The 16,628-nt window shown below is 39.3% G+C and overlaps 1 protein-coding gene across 4 annotated transcripts in view; it reads left to right on the forward strand.

Moving 5' to 3' along the window:
- The window catches only part of FNDC3B (fibronectin type III domain containing 3B), a 292,074-nt gene that overhangs the window by 198,458 nt on the left and 76,988 nt on the right, over positions 1–16,628 (forward strand). For all 4 annotated transcript variants that reach the window (XM_081137956.1, XM_081137958.1, XM_081137959.1 and 1 more), the window contains exon 7: positions 12,166–12,224. In XM_081137956.1, the coding sequence (XP_080994082.1) occupies positions 12,166–12,224 (59 nt within the window). The remainder of the gene's footprint in view (positions 1–12,165; positions 12,225–16,628) is intronic.

Consider the following 16,628-nt stretch of genomic DNA (forward strand, 5'->3'; position numbering starts at 1 on the left):
CCAATGTTCTCTTCTCTGTTTGTTCCTGCTTATTATAATAATATGGGGGCCTTATACGGGCACAGAACAACTGTTAGCCTCCTCAGCAGCACAGGCCTGGGCCACACTCTTTGGTAGATTGGTGTTTCTTCCGCAAAACAAAATGTTTGTGAGACTTTTGCTCAGTGACTGTAACAGAAGGTCAAATTAGGAACTTTTTTCTACTAATACAAAGATATTAATTTATACTTTAATGGTCATTACTTTGTCTAAGGACAGAATTGGTTTCCCCTTCTTTATCCCTACTGAAAGACTTCAGAAAAATGGCTGCTCTACATTTGAGCTAATGCTGAGTGTCTGAAAATTTGGAAAAACAGCTGAAGCTGTAAATGAGTTTAGTCTGGATACACTCTGTACTAGCTGATGGGGAAGAAAACAACATGCAGATATTTCAGGTGGCGTCACACAGCAAACAGCTGTAGTTTATGGTCCACCGTAGTCTCTGTTCTTTTGGAGTCTGTATGTGCTTCTTCTCTAAAGCCACAGTCAGCTGCAAAAATATCGTAACATGTGTTTTGGAAGCAATTACTGACTGCATAATAGTGTTCTAGCCTCAAAAACATCCTGAGTGATATATTTCTATGGGGAGGGGGGCTGTGTTACTGAGGCATTGTCATGAAGTAGTCTGTAGAATTATCATAGGAAATGGTCTTTATTTGGATCAGCTTTTCAAATGATTTTCAGTAGCTTCTTTTTGGACTTCTAAATTGGCCCTCTGTAATTGGATATGACCTCTTATGGAAGCAGTAGTATAAACACATTTCGACTTCCAGTGTAATTATTTTGTACTGAACCAAGTGGTCTGGCTATCCCTTCAAGCTAGTAGATTTGTTCATCTCACATAAGTAAAATTGTTCTCCTCAGCCTTCCCTCATGGCAGGATGAGAGGAGGTTTTAGAGCCTGCTAAGAAGAAACAGAGTTAGACTGAGAATCAGAAGATCTTGGATTGATACTGGGTTCTTGTAGATTTGCCTATGTGATGATGACCAAATTCTTAAAAGCTCTAGTTTGTAGGATCTGTATCTAGTAAATGAAAAATAATGCCAAATATATATTTGCATATGGATGATACATGTGTTAGATTACTAGAGCTGCCATAACAAAGTACCACAAACTAGATGGCTTAAACAGACATTTATTGTCTCAGGACTGGAGACTAGAAGTCCCAGATCAAAGCATCTGCACGTTTGGTTTCTTTGAGGGCTCTGAGGGAGGGAACCATTCCAGGCCTTTCTCCTTGGCTTGCAGATGGCCACCTTGTCTCTGTGGCTTCACATCATCTTCCCTCTGTATGTGTTTGTGTCCAGATTTTCTCCTTTTACAAAATACATTAGTCATATTGGGTTAGGTCCCACACTAATGACCTCATTTTTAACTTAATTACCTCTGAAAAGACTATCTCAGAGACAGTCACATGCTGAGGTACCTAGGGCTAGGACTTCAACACATGGATTTTTAGAGGAACACAATTTAGCCAATAACAAAGCATTACAGAGGGCTATCTAATTATAAATGATACTCTTATACTATAGTTTATAATTCTTTGAATTGCTCTGGGTATTCAAAATAATCTAATAAAATTTTATTCCATTGCACACATTGATAGGAAAAAAAAGTCATACTTTCTTTTTTAAAACCTGAAATTTAATATTCACCTGTGTTTTCATTCCTTAGGTGAATTTCCTTCTGAAAATATAACATCTTTTACTGTGTAGGAATAAGATGAAACTGTTGTGTATACACCATTCTGATTCCTATCTCTTAGGACATCTTTTTGACTGACTATTAGTTGTGGAGGGTGGTTTGGGAGTTTACTGGGGAAGTTTTAGTAGGAATGGATGAGTTAAGTTACTTATTACCAGCATGATTAAAGAAATATTCATTACTATTTTGCTCAAGCGCCAGTAAACTTGCTCGGAAATTAAAGTTTGAGCAAATGGCAGTGTTGTACTCCAAAGTGTCAAACTGCTAGATGCTTGCTACAGGTGGAAAGCTGTAGGCTGAGTCCACAGTGGAGCCAAGTAGGACTTTGTAGGTCTGAGATAGAGAGCAATGCAAAGAATGAAATCCCTCAATGGAAAATGCTGAGCTTTTTATTCGCTGGGCTTGCAATTGGAAGACTGTTAATTATGGGAAGAAAGGCAACCAGACGGTCACATACTCCTAGGCAGAAAGGAGAAAGGGTAGTCAGGGCAGTTGGAGGCATGCATTAAGACTGCAAAAGGGAGACTTGCAAATACTTTTGCAAGTCAGACTTCTCTATTTGGCTGAGTAACTAATTGCTAAATAGGCATAATAGAGTCATCTCAAATGGTTCTTTAGAGACGCATGATTTGTACACACAAAAAAAACTATTGTGGGACAGGAAAGCTGGAAAACAGCTAGCTTGGCTAAACAAAACTAAGGCATTTTAGCCTCTAAAAACAACTTTGTGCATTCCGATTTAATTTTCTGAAATAAAATTATTGTGTCTCAGATGAAAAAGTTACCACTAGTAGATAAAATGCTCCATTCTTCTCCAGGATCCAAGTGAGATCCAAGAATTTTCAATTGCTTAATTAGTAATGTGCTTAGTTGCACTTTTATCATCACAGCAATTGTGATGGCTTTATTGAGGTTTTTGCTAGGAAGACTGTTAGCTTTGGCTGTAGAAATATTTCTGGTCCACACAAAATTTAGGGCTCTTATGAATTACTTAGTAGGTGCATACTAGTTTCCTGTGCAAAAATATAGATGTGCGGATTTTGGACACAGTTTTGTCACAGTGTGTTTTTAATATAATACTGTGATCTATCAATGTGTCTTCTCTTAACAACTCTCTGTACCATGATGTCTGTCATTTGCTTGTTTCTAAATACTTAGAGACTAAAAGCATAGTGTGTGCATTTGTGGGTAGTGTTTCTCTGAGCATTTATTCAGTCACACACTCAATAGATATTCTTGTGCCAGGCATTGAACTAGGCACTGGGGAATCAATGACACCCAGCACAGACATGAATTCTGTGCTCATGAAGCTTACCTTTACCCTTTTGAACAGGAACATGCCATTGGATATACACTTAAATATGGAGAGGAGATGGAATGTTAGGGGAGACTCAGTCTCTCAGCAGAGGCATAAAGGATGAGGAAACTCAGCCAGACCCACAGGGGAGGGATAGAATATGTGCATATTCTGTACTGCCCTCTCCCCTCTGGTCACTTACGGTTTGTCTGTCCCAAATTAACCTCTTACATTTTGGTGTTTTATAATAGAAATTTTATCATTATAATCCCCAGGAAATTGTTTTAAAGTTAATTACTTACCAGAGAAATTGCCAATTTTAATGTAATTGTGAGAGCTGTATTTTGGATGTTTTTATGTCTCTCATTCCTTTTTCATACCACACCCCCAACACTGGGGTTGGGGCATCTCTTCTATTTTTTTCTTTACTATCTTTTATATTTTCTTCTTGTGCATTTTTATTTCTTGTCCAGTTTGGTCTATGACCCAAATGGCTGATTTTCCTTATGGGTTCTCAGCTGGGCCTGATGCGCTATATTCCAGGGGTTGTATACCTCAGCTGTTAGGAGATGGAGACCAGGTGAGAATGATTTGTCATCTGCAAACTTTGAAATGGCTGGTATGGTTGGTAAGGTGTGTCATTTATAGAGCTGGTTTGGGGTATAAATGTAATATTCCAGTTCTTGGACCTTTTAACTGCATTTTAAACATACATGCAAATGACATTATTCAGGCCTATGACTATCATGTTTTGAACAACAAAGGCAGCCCATTTAGATAACAGATGCCAGCTGTGTGGCTGAAAAGAGTCCTTTATTTTATATAGAAAACTAAATAACTTAAATTCAAAATAATTTAATTTTATAAAAGACTTAGAATGAGACAGCAAGATCAGTGCATATGACTTTGGTGTAATTTGCTTGAAAATAACTCATGACTTCTTTCATGTTGCCCTTGGATTTGTGGGATATGGTCCTCAGACAGTGGTCCTAGTTCCGGAGAAAAATCTCTCAATAGCATCTCCACTAGGCATTTCCTGCTTGGTGACCCAATCTAACTTCATATTTCTCAAGTTTGATGCATTTAGCACACAGTCCATTTTCTTTGTTGGATTAGAGCAGATGGTGCTGTCTCTTTTGATTATCTGTTTTTAAAGGGAGATGTTGGTTAGGAGGAATAAGAAATGAAACATGGCCAGGTTAAATTGAGAGCAGAAATTACACAATCCAAGAAGAGCCAAATGTGTTCTATATTTTTTTTACTTAAAGTTTACAATAGTTCATTTTTAAGTTTATAGAGTTCAAGTTTGCTGTATATTAAAGTGTCATTTAAGATGGCCCTTAATCTATTGGTTTGCTTTGTTTTAACTTTAATTTCTAAAAGATAGAGAAACCAGAAATATTTAGACTTTTTTTCCTTCTAGTTACATTTAAATAAGAGAATCTTTGGATACCTTTGGCTAAATTCTACTTTATGCTACTAAAATCTCTCACCTGTGGTCTGCACATTTTCTCACTGTTGGCCAAGTGACCTTAAACCAAAATATTTAATAGGTGTTCAAAACAGAAGTCTCAAGGAAATGTACAAAGAGGCACAGAAAACACCTTAAAGGGCTTCCCACTAGCTACATTTGGGACAGTTTTAGCATCCAAAAGAATGATGGCACTGGAGTATTACAGGTTTTATTGAACTTAAAAGAAGAATCTATGAGTTAATAGATAAAGTGGGAAAAAGACAGAGAAGGTGCTTTGACAACAGAGAACTATGCTATGCCACACTGGAGCCAAGTAATTAAATCCAAGTGCTGAGCATCACCAGAAGGTTCAAACTGACACTGCATGCTTCCTCAAGTGTGATGGGCTGGGAAGTGCATCTATAGAGAATTCTTTCCAAAAATTTTTAGCCTGATTTTAATTATAAGGAAATAGTTATACAATCCTGATAGTGGTATATGCTATAAGAAAACTGGGCTAGACTCTTCAGAAATATCAGCCTTAGGAAGATAACTAATAATACAAGGGATTTCTGTCTAGATTAAAGGAGACTAATGAAACCTGACAACTAATGCAACATGTCTTCTTAATTGGACCCTGTATGGCAGGGGTGGGGTGGGGTGTTAAAGACATTATTAGAACAGTTGGGGAAATTTGAGTATGGAATGTAGATTAGATTTTATTCATCAGTGTCAGATCCTTTGGTTGTGATGTTACTGTGATTATGAATGAGAAGGTCCTTGTTCTTAGGAACGACATGCTGAAGTTTGGGGAGTGAAATGTCATGATATCAACAACTTTTAAATATGTTGGTATATGTAGAGATAAAATGCAAATATAGCAACACATTAACAATTAGTCAATCTAGGTGAAGGGCATATGGGTGTTCATAGTACTACTTCACTTTTCTATAGATATAAAAATAATCACAAAGTAGGCAATTTCATGAAAAACTTTTCATTTCCAAATTCTCTGGAAAAAAAGGGCAATATTTGTCAACCTTAGACCCATGATCCTTCCTGGCAATAACATTAAATAGGATGAGGGCTTTTTCAGTTTTCCACAGTCCTTCCCTTTAGCCTGATACGTCCATGTTCTTTTACTCATTGACATTACCTGCCTGGTAGGTTGTATCATGGATAGTAATGACTTTTCTGATGACTTACATGGAACTCTAGCACATGAAGTTAGCTCTGGATTTGATCCCCATATCAGCTGATGAACTTTACTGGGTTCTTTCACCATAGACTGAATGTCTCTCATCATCTTCAAATCCATGTAACTGAGTCATATGAGATATGAATTAAGAAAACAGTATAAAAACTGTTTGAAACTTGTTGCATAGGTGGTATAAATATTAAAATTCTCTTTCAGATTTAATGTATTACAAAATTGTGCTCCCTAGATTCTGCCTGTCAGTTGACACAGTCTTGCATAAGCATTGAATGTGCTACTTGAAAAGTTTTCATTGTGACATGCCAAGCCTTAATGAAAAAACATTTTGCGGAAACATTTATAGATGCCAGTGCAGAAAGTAGTGTATAAACTTTAATTACCTTTGTAAGTCATTCTATCCTGTGTTTAAGCAATCGCCTTCCTGTTACACACCCAGGGAGGGTACCAGCTTTTGCTGGATAATCATGGAGTTGAGACTTCCCCCAAAATAAAAGAGCTATATCTGGCACAGGTTAGGGCACAGCCTGCAAGTGAAATAGTTCAAACATGCAGAAAGAAGGAAAGGAAGAGACTGTACTTAAGTCAAACTTGCCAGGCAGGCACATCTATCTAATATTTTATTCATTTTTTGTGGGGTTTTCATCTGGTTTAATTTAATGTTCTTAAAAATACTAGCTGCTTTTTGTTGAGTTCCACGCACATATATGATTTTTGCCTTGTGAAGTAAACACAAGAATTTTTCTTAATTTGACAGAAATTAATATAGACTTGCCTAGTATTTCAGGGAGAACCCAATTTAGTTGACATCACAGAAGGTGGCTAAGAGATAAACTTTGAGTTGAGCCTGGGACACAGCAAGGGTCTCACAGCTGGTGCTTTCCCTTTTAATTGAGGACCCAGGCCTAGCACTTAGGTATTAAAATATTTATACCCAAACTATTATACAGCTTTTGCATCAAGTGACCCATTTTGCCTATGGGTTGATTAATGTGAATGTTACCAAATCTTGGGCCAGTAAAGAAAAGAATCCTTTCTACTGAATTCCAGAAATAACAACAAAAGCTCAGAGGAAATCAGCCCGCATTCTCCCATTTACATTCTCTGGCCATCCCGTCTGTGCAGCCGTGCACTCCACCTGCAGAAGGAATTCATCTCTCCTTTCCTTAAGGTTCCAGAATCTGTTTGCAACCCAAGTTACTCTTGAAAATATTTTCCTAGATTGGAAAGAAACTTCCCACCATGTATGTTCACCTGCCTCCTGCGTTCTTTTTAGTGTTAAGAGTACGGAATTCCCTTGGCTATCTTTCAGAATTTCAAATAGAGTGACCACTTAACTAGCTAAATGGCCAGAGATGTTTGTCTTGGCATTTTTAGCATCAGAATGATTGACATCTGAAGCTATTCCTGGACTAGGTGTCTTTGGGAATAATTGCATTGTCCTTATATTTTGCAAATTTATTCCTTGTGATTTTATACATTTTTAATATTTGTATTTAACACCATTAAATGTGGGTCATAATCACTAAATGTGGGTTCTTTGGTAATTAATCTGACTTTTGAATGTATTTATTGATTCCCCTTTTCTCCAGCATAAGTAATCAGAAATGAAGACAGTGGATTTATTTTTCTGATTGGAAAAGCAATTCACTGAGCATTTTTAAGCTGTTTTCCTTCATCCCCATTCATTCTCATCAGCATTTGTAGACATTAACTGGATATCCACCTTATTATCAAGTCATTTTTTTCCTTCTAAAAGTGGTTATTTCTTTTCATATAGTTTTTATATTGAGTGCTGTTGCCTTAAAGCCTCTTTTCCCCGAAATGGGCATGACCAAAAGTTGCATATTTTCCACGCCCCTAGTTTATTACACGTAATTTGTTAAAGAGATTAGCAAAGTCAGCTCCTTGGCAAATCTGAGGAAGCATATCATGTTATGCCGGGCACATCTGTAATGAGCCTGTGGATGAGAACTGGACAGAAAGTTACAGGAAGTAATGCTGATGTCATCCCACTGGAATGAAGGGGCTGCTCCAGCCCTGGATGCATTCTATAGCTAGCAGCTAAGTGTCTAGCTGCAGCTCTTTTCTAAGAAGGAAAAAATGTGAAACAAACCAAAGAACTAAATTGTGTTTATAAAAGGGGCTATTTTAATTAGTTTAGGCCTTACAGTTATTCAAACAGTCTGAACTTACTGTTCTTTTTTGGAGCAAACATAAAAACCATTATTTGTGGAAAGTTTAAATTTCACATGACACATATTCCCTCTATGTGTGTGGGTTTTTTCTTTCTTTTAAATGTATTTTCCTTGCTTGTGTATTTTTATTTTAACTTTTCCTTTGCTAAAAATGTTTTATTTCTTCGGAGATCTGCTTTTAGGGGGAAGAAAGGCATAAGTCACCAAGCTGCGTTTCCCCTTGCCCCTTTTTTAGCATTCCTAATAGGGTGGTTCTCAACTCAGTGCACTTGTTTGAACTAGCAGCTTCCATCTTACCTCCTTTTCAGGAAATTACCCACCCCCACGTGTGTTTATATCTGCAAAACAAAATGCCTCTGCTCTGCTTGGAGCACCATCCTCAGAGTGTCCTATATCCCTTTTTCACTGACCAGCACCATCCTCACTGCGAGGAAAAGGCTTTCACATAGTGAGAAGGTAGTGATATAAAAGGTGGGTTGTCGTGTCTGTCCACTTCCGCTGGGGTCACAAACCTAATTGAAGCAGGTAGAAAAATGGTTTTAATCTGTTTGAACCTCATGGCTGCTTCCATGCCAGGAGAAATACAAAGTTGGCTTGTAAGATTTGCCTCTGGATTAATATGCTTGCTGCAAACCAGAGGGAAGAAGGCAGGCCCGATAATGGAGAAAGAGAACCTGATCCCACAACCTTGCACCCGAACCTTGCATTTCAGCCTCTTCTAGGACAATCTCTTGTCCATTTGCCACATACCAGTTTCTTAAGGGGAGGGAAAACAAAAACAAACATAGCTTTCTTCTTAACTTGATATAAAGGCTCTCCAGAAGGCAAAGGATCAGAACTGTTCCTTTTTTTTGTTTTTGTGAGGGGATTGCTATTATTTTTCCCCTCTCTCACAATATGGGGGGGGGGGTGTCAGAGAGACAGAAACAGAGAGAGAGAAAAAACAATTGAGCAAGCAGAAATGTACCCTGAAATATACTTAGTACAGTTGGGCTCTGAAATTGCTTTATGAAAAGGGTGATAATAATTCAGAGATGACTCCAGGGCAAAGCTAAATCTTGGCGTAGGAGAGCTAGGCTGAGGTCTGAGTTAACTCAGTTATTTAGGTAGCAGAGTTGAGAATTTTGGCATTTTCATACCAGAGTGTTAGCTTTCATATAAGAGTTTATTTTTTATGTGGTAACTGTCGCTTTAGCTCAGTTAAACAGATTTTATTTTCACTCTTTTCTGTGCAAATTGTGTGCCTGGCATTTATTTACTTTTTTCTCTTAGCATGTGGCAGGACAAATGGAAAAGCATTAAATAAGTGTGGTGGGAATGCATTTTTCTTTTCTCTCTCCACATCCACCATTTAGAACTTTAAAGAACGAACCCTGTCTGGCTCTGATGCAGGGTTTTGGCTGATCTAATAGGGGAGTGAGTGGCTTGCGATTCTGGGGAAGCACGCCTGCTTTGGGGCCTCAGTCTCCTTATTTGTTGCTCGCCCTCATTCCTCTGCCAGCAAAGGCACCTGCAGGCATCGTGCTCAGCACCCGCGGTGAAGACTTGGATGCGCAGGTAGACTTCCGCCCTGAACTGGAGCAGAGCACGCCGCCTTGCCAGGTGTTGTACATGTGAGCAGGATGGTGGCGCGTTGGCGTGCACATGCCTAGTCCTCAGAAACGCCGGCTTTCACTACTACAGTGAGACAGACAGGTCATGACCTCGCTCTGGAAGGTGTTTTCGTCTCAGTCAGGACCTTTCTCGTGTAGTACTGGCTCTTATCTGAAACCCATTCTTTTCAGTTTTACACAGATTTTTTCCTCTTCTAACCCAATCATCTCTCCCGTTTTCTCTTTTTCTATCAAAAACATAACTATTTCTTCTGTCATCTGTGTTTGAAAGCTGACTCGAGCAAGGGGTCTCGGACTTTTCTTTTTCTCCTTTCTTTCATGCCCTATACCTAGTACCTACATAGTCCTGAGGCTTCTTCTTTTGCAGAGCTCTTTAATTATTTTCATCTTTCTTTATTGAATAGGTGGTCATCTCTGTTCTAGGCTAAACCTTTATTACCTCAAGGATGGGGTCTGGCTTCTTGTTCTTCTCAGACACTTTTGCACTGTCAGTCACGACAGAAGCAATGTCCTCCTTCAGCTAGCTCTTTGGATGTATCTAGCTATGTGTGGATTTCAAACCATAGGCTCTTTCAAATTCTAGAATAACCAGTGATTGAGAAAGTTTTGTCTTGAACAACTGAACCAGTTCTTTTATTGCAACTGTGCTTATGTGTTTTTTTCCTGACAATGAACTTCTAAGATACACAGTATTTATGGTTTACTTAGTAGGAGCTTCCAGAAGATGTGCAGGTTATTTATACTTTTGACTTTTGGGTATGATCCATTATTATCTATATGTTAACATAAATACATGATTATAAATGAGCTTGTGACCTATCCGTGGCCAACAAAGTTTAAAATATTTACTATCCAGGCAAAAAGGTGAAGGGGATTAAGAGGTACAAATTTTGAGTTATAAAATAAGTCACGGGGATGTAAGGTACAGTCAGGGAATGCAGTCAATATTACAATAATAATTTCATACAGTGACAGAAATGGCTACTAGATTTCTTGTGGTGGTCACTTCATGAGGTGTATATACTGTCAAGTCGCTGTATTATACATCCGAAACTAATATGATATGTCAACTATTGTTTAATAAAAAAAAATAATTAGTTAAAATTTTACTACCTGGTTATTTACAGAAAAAAAATTGTCTTTTCTGGACCTATAGTATCTCTGCCTTCCAGAAGCTTATATTTTGGTAGGAGAGACAAGTAATAAACAAGGGAACAAACAAGAGAATTAGTTTTCAGGTTTTGATAACTGATAGGAAGACAATAAGGAGGATTGTGAATGACTGCAGTGAGGCTGGGGTAAGGGGTAGGAGTTGAGGCGGGAGTCTTTGAAAAGATGACGCTGAGGTTAGATGTGAACGATGAGAATGAACAGCCCTCAGAAGAGCTGGGTTTACTGACCTCTCACTCCCTTGTTCAACTTTCCTGGTGACCTCCAAATGCCTGCTTGTCCATAGAGCTCAGCTAGATGTTGGTCCCTAAGAAGCTTGTAGAGTCTCTTTTGGATGGCCGTTACCATAGCACCTATCACACTGTAATTGGCTTTTTGCTTTCATTCTCCCTCCCAACCCCCACGCCCACTAGACTGGAAATATCTCCAAGGCAAGGACATATGTTCTGGTAATCATATATCTCAAGCATTTAGCTTATAAACTAGGTTTAACAGTTAAGTCAATCTATAAACTCAGAATTAGAGTCCATCAAGAAGGTTTTGAAACTCAGAAGGTTTCTCTAGCAAAATCTTGCAAAGATTCTAAGTTTAAATTCCATCATCTTTTTTATACATATATCTATTCTTCCTACTCTACCCTCCCTACTCCCAGCCCTTTCCCCTTCCATTTCTAAAACGGTTCTTGCCCCTCCCCCAGACTTTCCCTTTTCCCCATCTTATACCATCATCCATCTAGCTGATTAAGCCAAAAACTAGGGATTATTCTTGATCCCTGATTCTTCTCATTCTCTCACCCTTGCCTGTCCTATCCAATCAGGACCTGTGCCTCCAAAACCAGTCCTGTTCTCACCAACCTTACTACTGTCCCTACCCTAGGCCAGCTCTATCGTTCACCTCAACCAGTTCAACAAGGTTCTGCCTGGTCTTTCTGCTTTCACCCTTCCCTTCATATGTCCATTATCCATGCAAAAGCCAAACAGCTTTTCAAACTCAAAAGGAGAGCATGTCAGTCTCTCTACTTAAACACTCCAGTGGCTGGCTGCCCATCATACTTAGACTAAAAATTGAACTCAAAAGCCTGAACTCACAGCCCTGCATGAACTGGCACCTGCCTCTTCAAACTCATCTCCTTGTCCTTAGCTTCTAGCTACACTGATATCCTCCTTCACCTTCTTAGGGCCTTTTATTCCTTGTTGCCTGTTGAATTGTTAGATGGAACTCAGTGTTAATCTAGTCAACTTTGTGAATATGTAAGCCAATGTAGTGGCTGGTTAGCACAACCACAGCGAAATCCCTACCCCAAAAAATCCCTGTTTCTGACTCTCATGATGTTTGTGATACCAAAAGTTCATGGTAACAGGCAGGCAACTGACTGAATGATAACCCTTGGTAAAGGCCTTGGGAAAGGAACTTGACAGCCTTATTGCCTTCTAATGATATTAACTGTGATTCTTTTTTCCCCTCTTTTTCCATGCAGAGTATGAGTTGGAAGTAAAGAGGGTGCAAGACATTCTTTCGGGAATAGAGAAACCACAGGTATGCCTTCTGGACTTCTCAGCATAAATGACACTTTCTTAAGTATTTCAAGTGTGCTTTTCTTTCACCACATAGTAGGTAAGCAAAAGGGCCCCTTTCCATTGCAGATTATTCATAAACTATGAAATAGTGCTGCTATTAATGGAGCATGAAAATATAGAACAGAGGTCTTCTGTTTAGTCGTAATCCACTGAAACATCCCCTGTATTTAGCTACTCTGAATGCAATTAGGTATTCTTCACAACTTCCAAGGATACATCCCCACCCCACCTCCCCCCATCCCTAAAGTCTACAGAACTGTTTCCTTTTAGTAATGTCCTTTTACATGTGTAAATGTAGTAATAATTTTTGAAAACCTCAGTAATTCCAAGTATTTTTCCAGGTGAATTTCAAAAAGATACTTAAATATTAGCGGAGAAAAATAAGTCCAAAATATTGAGTGTAATGGCAAGAAAAAAAAAATTGGTGGGAGTGGTGATATTAGAGGTTTTGAACTTGATTTTGCTAGGCGCTTTGAAATTGAAATGAAACATTCAAAATGTTGATTCAGCCTTTCATCTGAGATTGGAGAGCCAAGTTCTTGGGAGTGTTTTCTAGCTGAACGGGAAAACCTTGATTCTTCATGTGTTTGAAATACTGAGGCTTTTTCACAGAAGAATCCAAACACGCTTCAGGCTACTTAGCTGAGTTTGACTAAACTGAAAAGCATGAGGTGTGTTGGACAAGGGGCACAATGGGATATTTGTAGAGGAGTGGGGTGTTGATGTTGGGTTGGGGAGTCAGAACTTAATCTGGGAAGGAGCAGGTTGCCATGTAGAGTTTCTGAGCAAAGAAGTATGTAGTCAGGGCTGTGCTCTCAGGATGATCACACAGTTGGCTGATGCACTGGAGTGAGAGGAGGTTGGACCAGGGAGACATGTCAGGAATCTATTACTATAGTGGTGGCGAGAGGCTGTGGGAGTCAATTAGGGTGTGGCGTCCACCGGCAAAGAGAGGGCGGATACTAGAGCCACTCTAGAGAGAAATCAGTAAGGTGCTATAACCTATCAGAAATTGAGTGTCATGATAACTGGGCTTTCTGGCTTGGATGCCTCATTTTAGAAGTCACTTCCTCTAATGTGACTCCTTGGTTGCTGTCCCCGCCCATCAGTAGTATACTCCACTTAGTACGCAGTACCACTAGTACTGCCCCAGCTTCACTGTGCTCTGTATGTATTTAATACATTGTACTCCATTTACTTGTTTCCTGGTCTTTCCCAGTAATATGTGAGTTCTCTAGAGTAGGTTCGTGTCTTTGTGCTTTTTGTATATTCGCTGCAATTCTCAGACATGTAGGGCTTGTTTCACTAGCAGGGCATCCAGGAGAGTAAACACAGTGGGCAGTTACAGGTGTCTGGTAGGTCCATGCTGTGGGGCGAGGGGAGCAAGGTACTGATGGGGAGACCACGTTCATGGGAATGGTCAAGTCATAGGAGTGGATGATAGCTTTGGTGGTGAGTGGGGGCCGGAGTACAGAGAGATTTGAAAACACTTGAGGACAGAATCATAGGAAAAGCTTACATTTATAGTGCAGCAGAAAGAAGAAAACTCCATGGGGAAAACTGAAGTTATAATTGGAGACAGAACGCAGAGCAACAGGTTAGTTGACTGTCCCACAAACTGCACTGCCTTGTCTCTACACACACACACACACACACACACACTGTTTTTCTTGAATTAGTCCTAGTTATTTCTTTACTGCAGAAGGGACAGAGTCCATGTTTCTGAGGACCCTATGTCTCTAGCAAGATAAAAGCAATATTGAAATGCATTGGTCTTTTCCTTGACTCAGCATTTATTAAGCACTTATTGTATATAGTTTTTAGATCAGAGTAGGCAGACAGGCTTCTTTGTAAATAGTTATGGTGTTAGGCAAAATATGGCAAGATTGTCCTCTAAGAGGTCAGATAGGTCTCCCTAGGCTAAAATCAAGGTGTCCGCAGGACTGCATTCCATACCGGAGGCTCTGGGGGTCAACCTGACTCCTTGCCTTTTCCAGCTTCTCTTTGAAGCTGCTGCATTCTTTGGCTTGTGGCCCCTTTCATCCTCATGTCTCCTTCTGTGACTCTGACTCTCCTGCCTCCCTCTTTCACTTACAAAGTTGGACCCACCAAGATAATCCAGATTAGTCTCTGCTTCACAGATTCTTAATTTAATGCAAACTCCCATTTACCTTGCAGAACAATATATTCACAGGCTTCAGGGATTATGATGTGGGCATCTTTAGTTGGGGGTGAGAGGGGTCATTATTCTGCCCACTGCACCATCCCCTGGCCCCCATATACACCTTTTCAGCCTGGTGACAGTCCATTCTTCCTGCGCAGCCCAGTTGATTGTTTACACAATTTTCCTCCCTTCCCTCCTCTTCCTCCCTCTCTTCGCCTTTCTCTATCTGAAGTTCTTATTCATGATGGTATCTTATTTATCTTTGTGCCCCTCACACCTAGCACTGTCCTTGGCACATCGTAAACCATTAACAAACATTGCTAAGTAAATGTGTGGCAGACTGCAGTGGCTGCAGCTGGGTTCTGGCAGGTGAGAAAAATGCCTGAAGACTGGCCAGCATTAGATGAGGCTCAGCCAGCATGCTGGAATGTGGGGACAGCCCAGTGCCAAAGCACGAGGCAGAAGTCTGGAGGGGAAGGGCCTGTGCTTTGCAATCTGGTTCTCTGGGTTGGGGTCCAGCATGGCCATTAACTGTCTCTGTGACCTTGGGTAAGTTATATAACCTCCCTGAGCCTAGGTTTCCTCACCTTTGAAAGGTAGGATAATAAATACCACATGGGACTGAGAAGTAAATTATGTACTATTTATAGAGTACTGGGAATGGAGTATGGAGTATTTCTCTGTAGTTTATAGCATATCATTAGGCAAAAGTCAAGCTCCCAGCTACACTCTGAAATACAAAGGAGGGGTATCCGACCACCTTGCAGGAAAAGAAGCAGAACTGCAGAAAGTTCAGCACACAATTGTATGAAGGATTGTTGTTCTTTTTTTTTTTCTTTCAGCCACATCTGGTAACACCTTAAATAAAAGGCATATATTTTTCTTTGAGATTTTGCAGGTGATTTGTTTAATGTGTAGAAACAGTATTGAGAACTTGTGGATTTCAGTCCTCTTTTTAGAATGTTGGGCATCCTGACTTAAGCAAGTCATTTACTTTTTGGAAACCTAGATGCTGTAAAGATCCAAATATTTAGTCATTGAGTAAAGCAGGGTACAAGTATACTAGGTATTTGTCCTGAGAGTCTAATAATTAGATGCTTTGGGGACTGTACAAACAGCCACAGCTATACCAGAGAAATAAGCTTGATATTATTCTAAGTGGTATAGGAATTAACCTCTGTTGGTACTAGCCATCTCCAATCCAGTGTGGTTTCATCTACTCACATGGTGACGCTAAATGAAGTCTTCCACGTACTATTTATTTTTAGGGTGTAAATAAATGTAACCTGAAATTTTGGTTCCCGCATTGTTTCCATGTGCTAATGTTTAGCTTATGGAAACAATTGATTAGTTGGCTCCAGAAGTGAGGAAACTGACCTACAGGAACAACTGTCCCTGCAAGAAGCAATTCCTTGAGAGATAAAGAGATTTGAGGTTCTTAGCATTGGGAATTACAGAAACACATGATTGTGAAGCCCCTAGATTTGAGTATCCTTTTTTCCTTTGAATAACGATCTCTTTGACCTTTTCCTTTTTAATTTTCCTTTGTGTTATTTTTCATGATGGTACTTTAGAAGTGAAGCCAATTTTTTTTGTGGTAATATTTCCTTAACATACTTCCTAATTGGATCAGCAGGCCACCCACATAGTTAAATCCAAAGACCAGACCAAATTTAGAAGCTACTAACTTACATAGAAATATTTTTAAACATGACAGTCACAGTTTAACTTTATGAGAGTAAGTGGTATTTTTGATCCAAATAATGTCATTTGCATATCATATCACGTGGGATGAACAGGAGAGAAGGGACAGGAGAAAGAGAGTTAAGGATGTGTGCTATCGCTTCTGAATTGTGTGCATATAGATGCTTTTAACGAATAACAGCTCTCAAGTTGGAATCTCTGTTTAATAAATACGCAGATGAGAATGCTTTCTAATCAGTATGTAATCATTTAGAAGTAGATGGTGGTTCTGTGAGTCCTTCAAGATACTTTAAAGCAGTTTAATACCTTCTATGCAGACTTATACTGGTAACCCACACAACAGACCTTTTCTATCAATAGGACCCAGACAAATGTCAAATTGGCACTTATCCAATAATTTTGTAAGTGGAAATCACCACTTTAATTGCCATTACAAAGGAGATTGACTTCTATTTATGGAAGAATAATTAAACATCAGAAAGTTATTTAGTTTTG

Source organism: Miniopterus schreibersii (assembly GCF_964146895.1).
Source record: "Miniopterus schreibersii genome assembly, chromosome: 5".
Taxonomy (NCBI): Eukaryota; Metazoa; Chordata; class Mammalia; order Chiroptera; family Miniopteridae; genus Miniopterus; species Miniopterus schreibersii.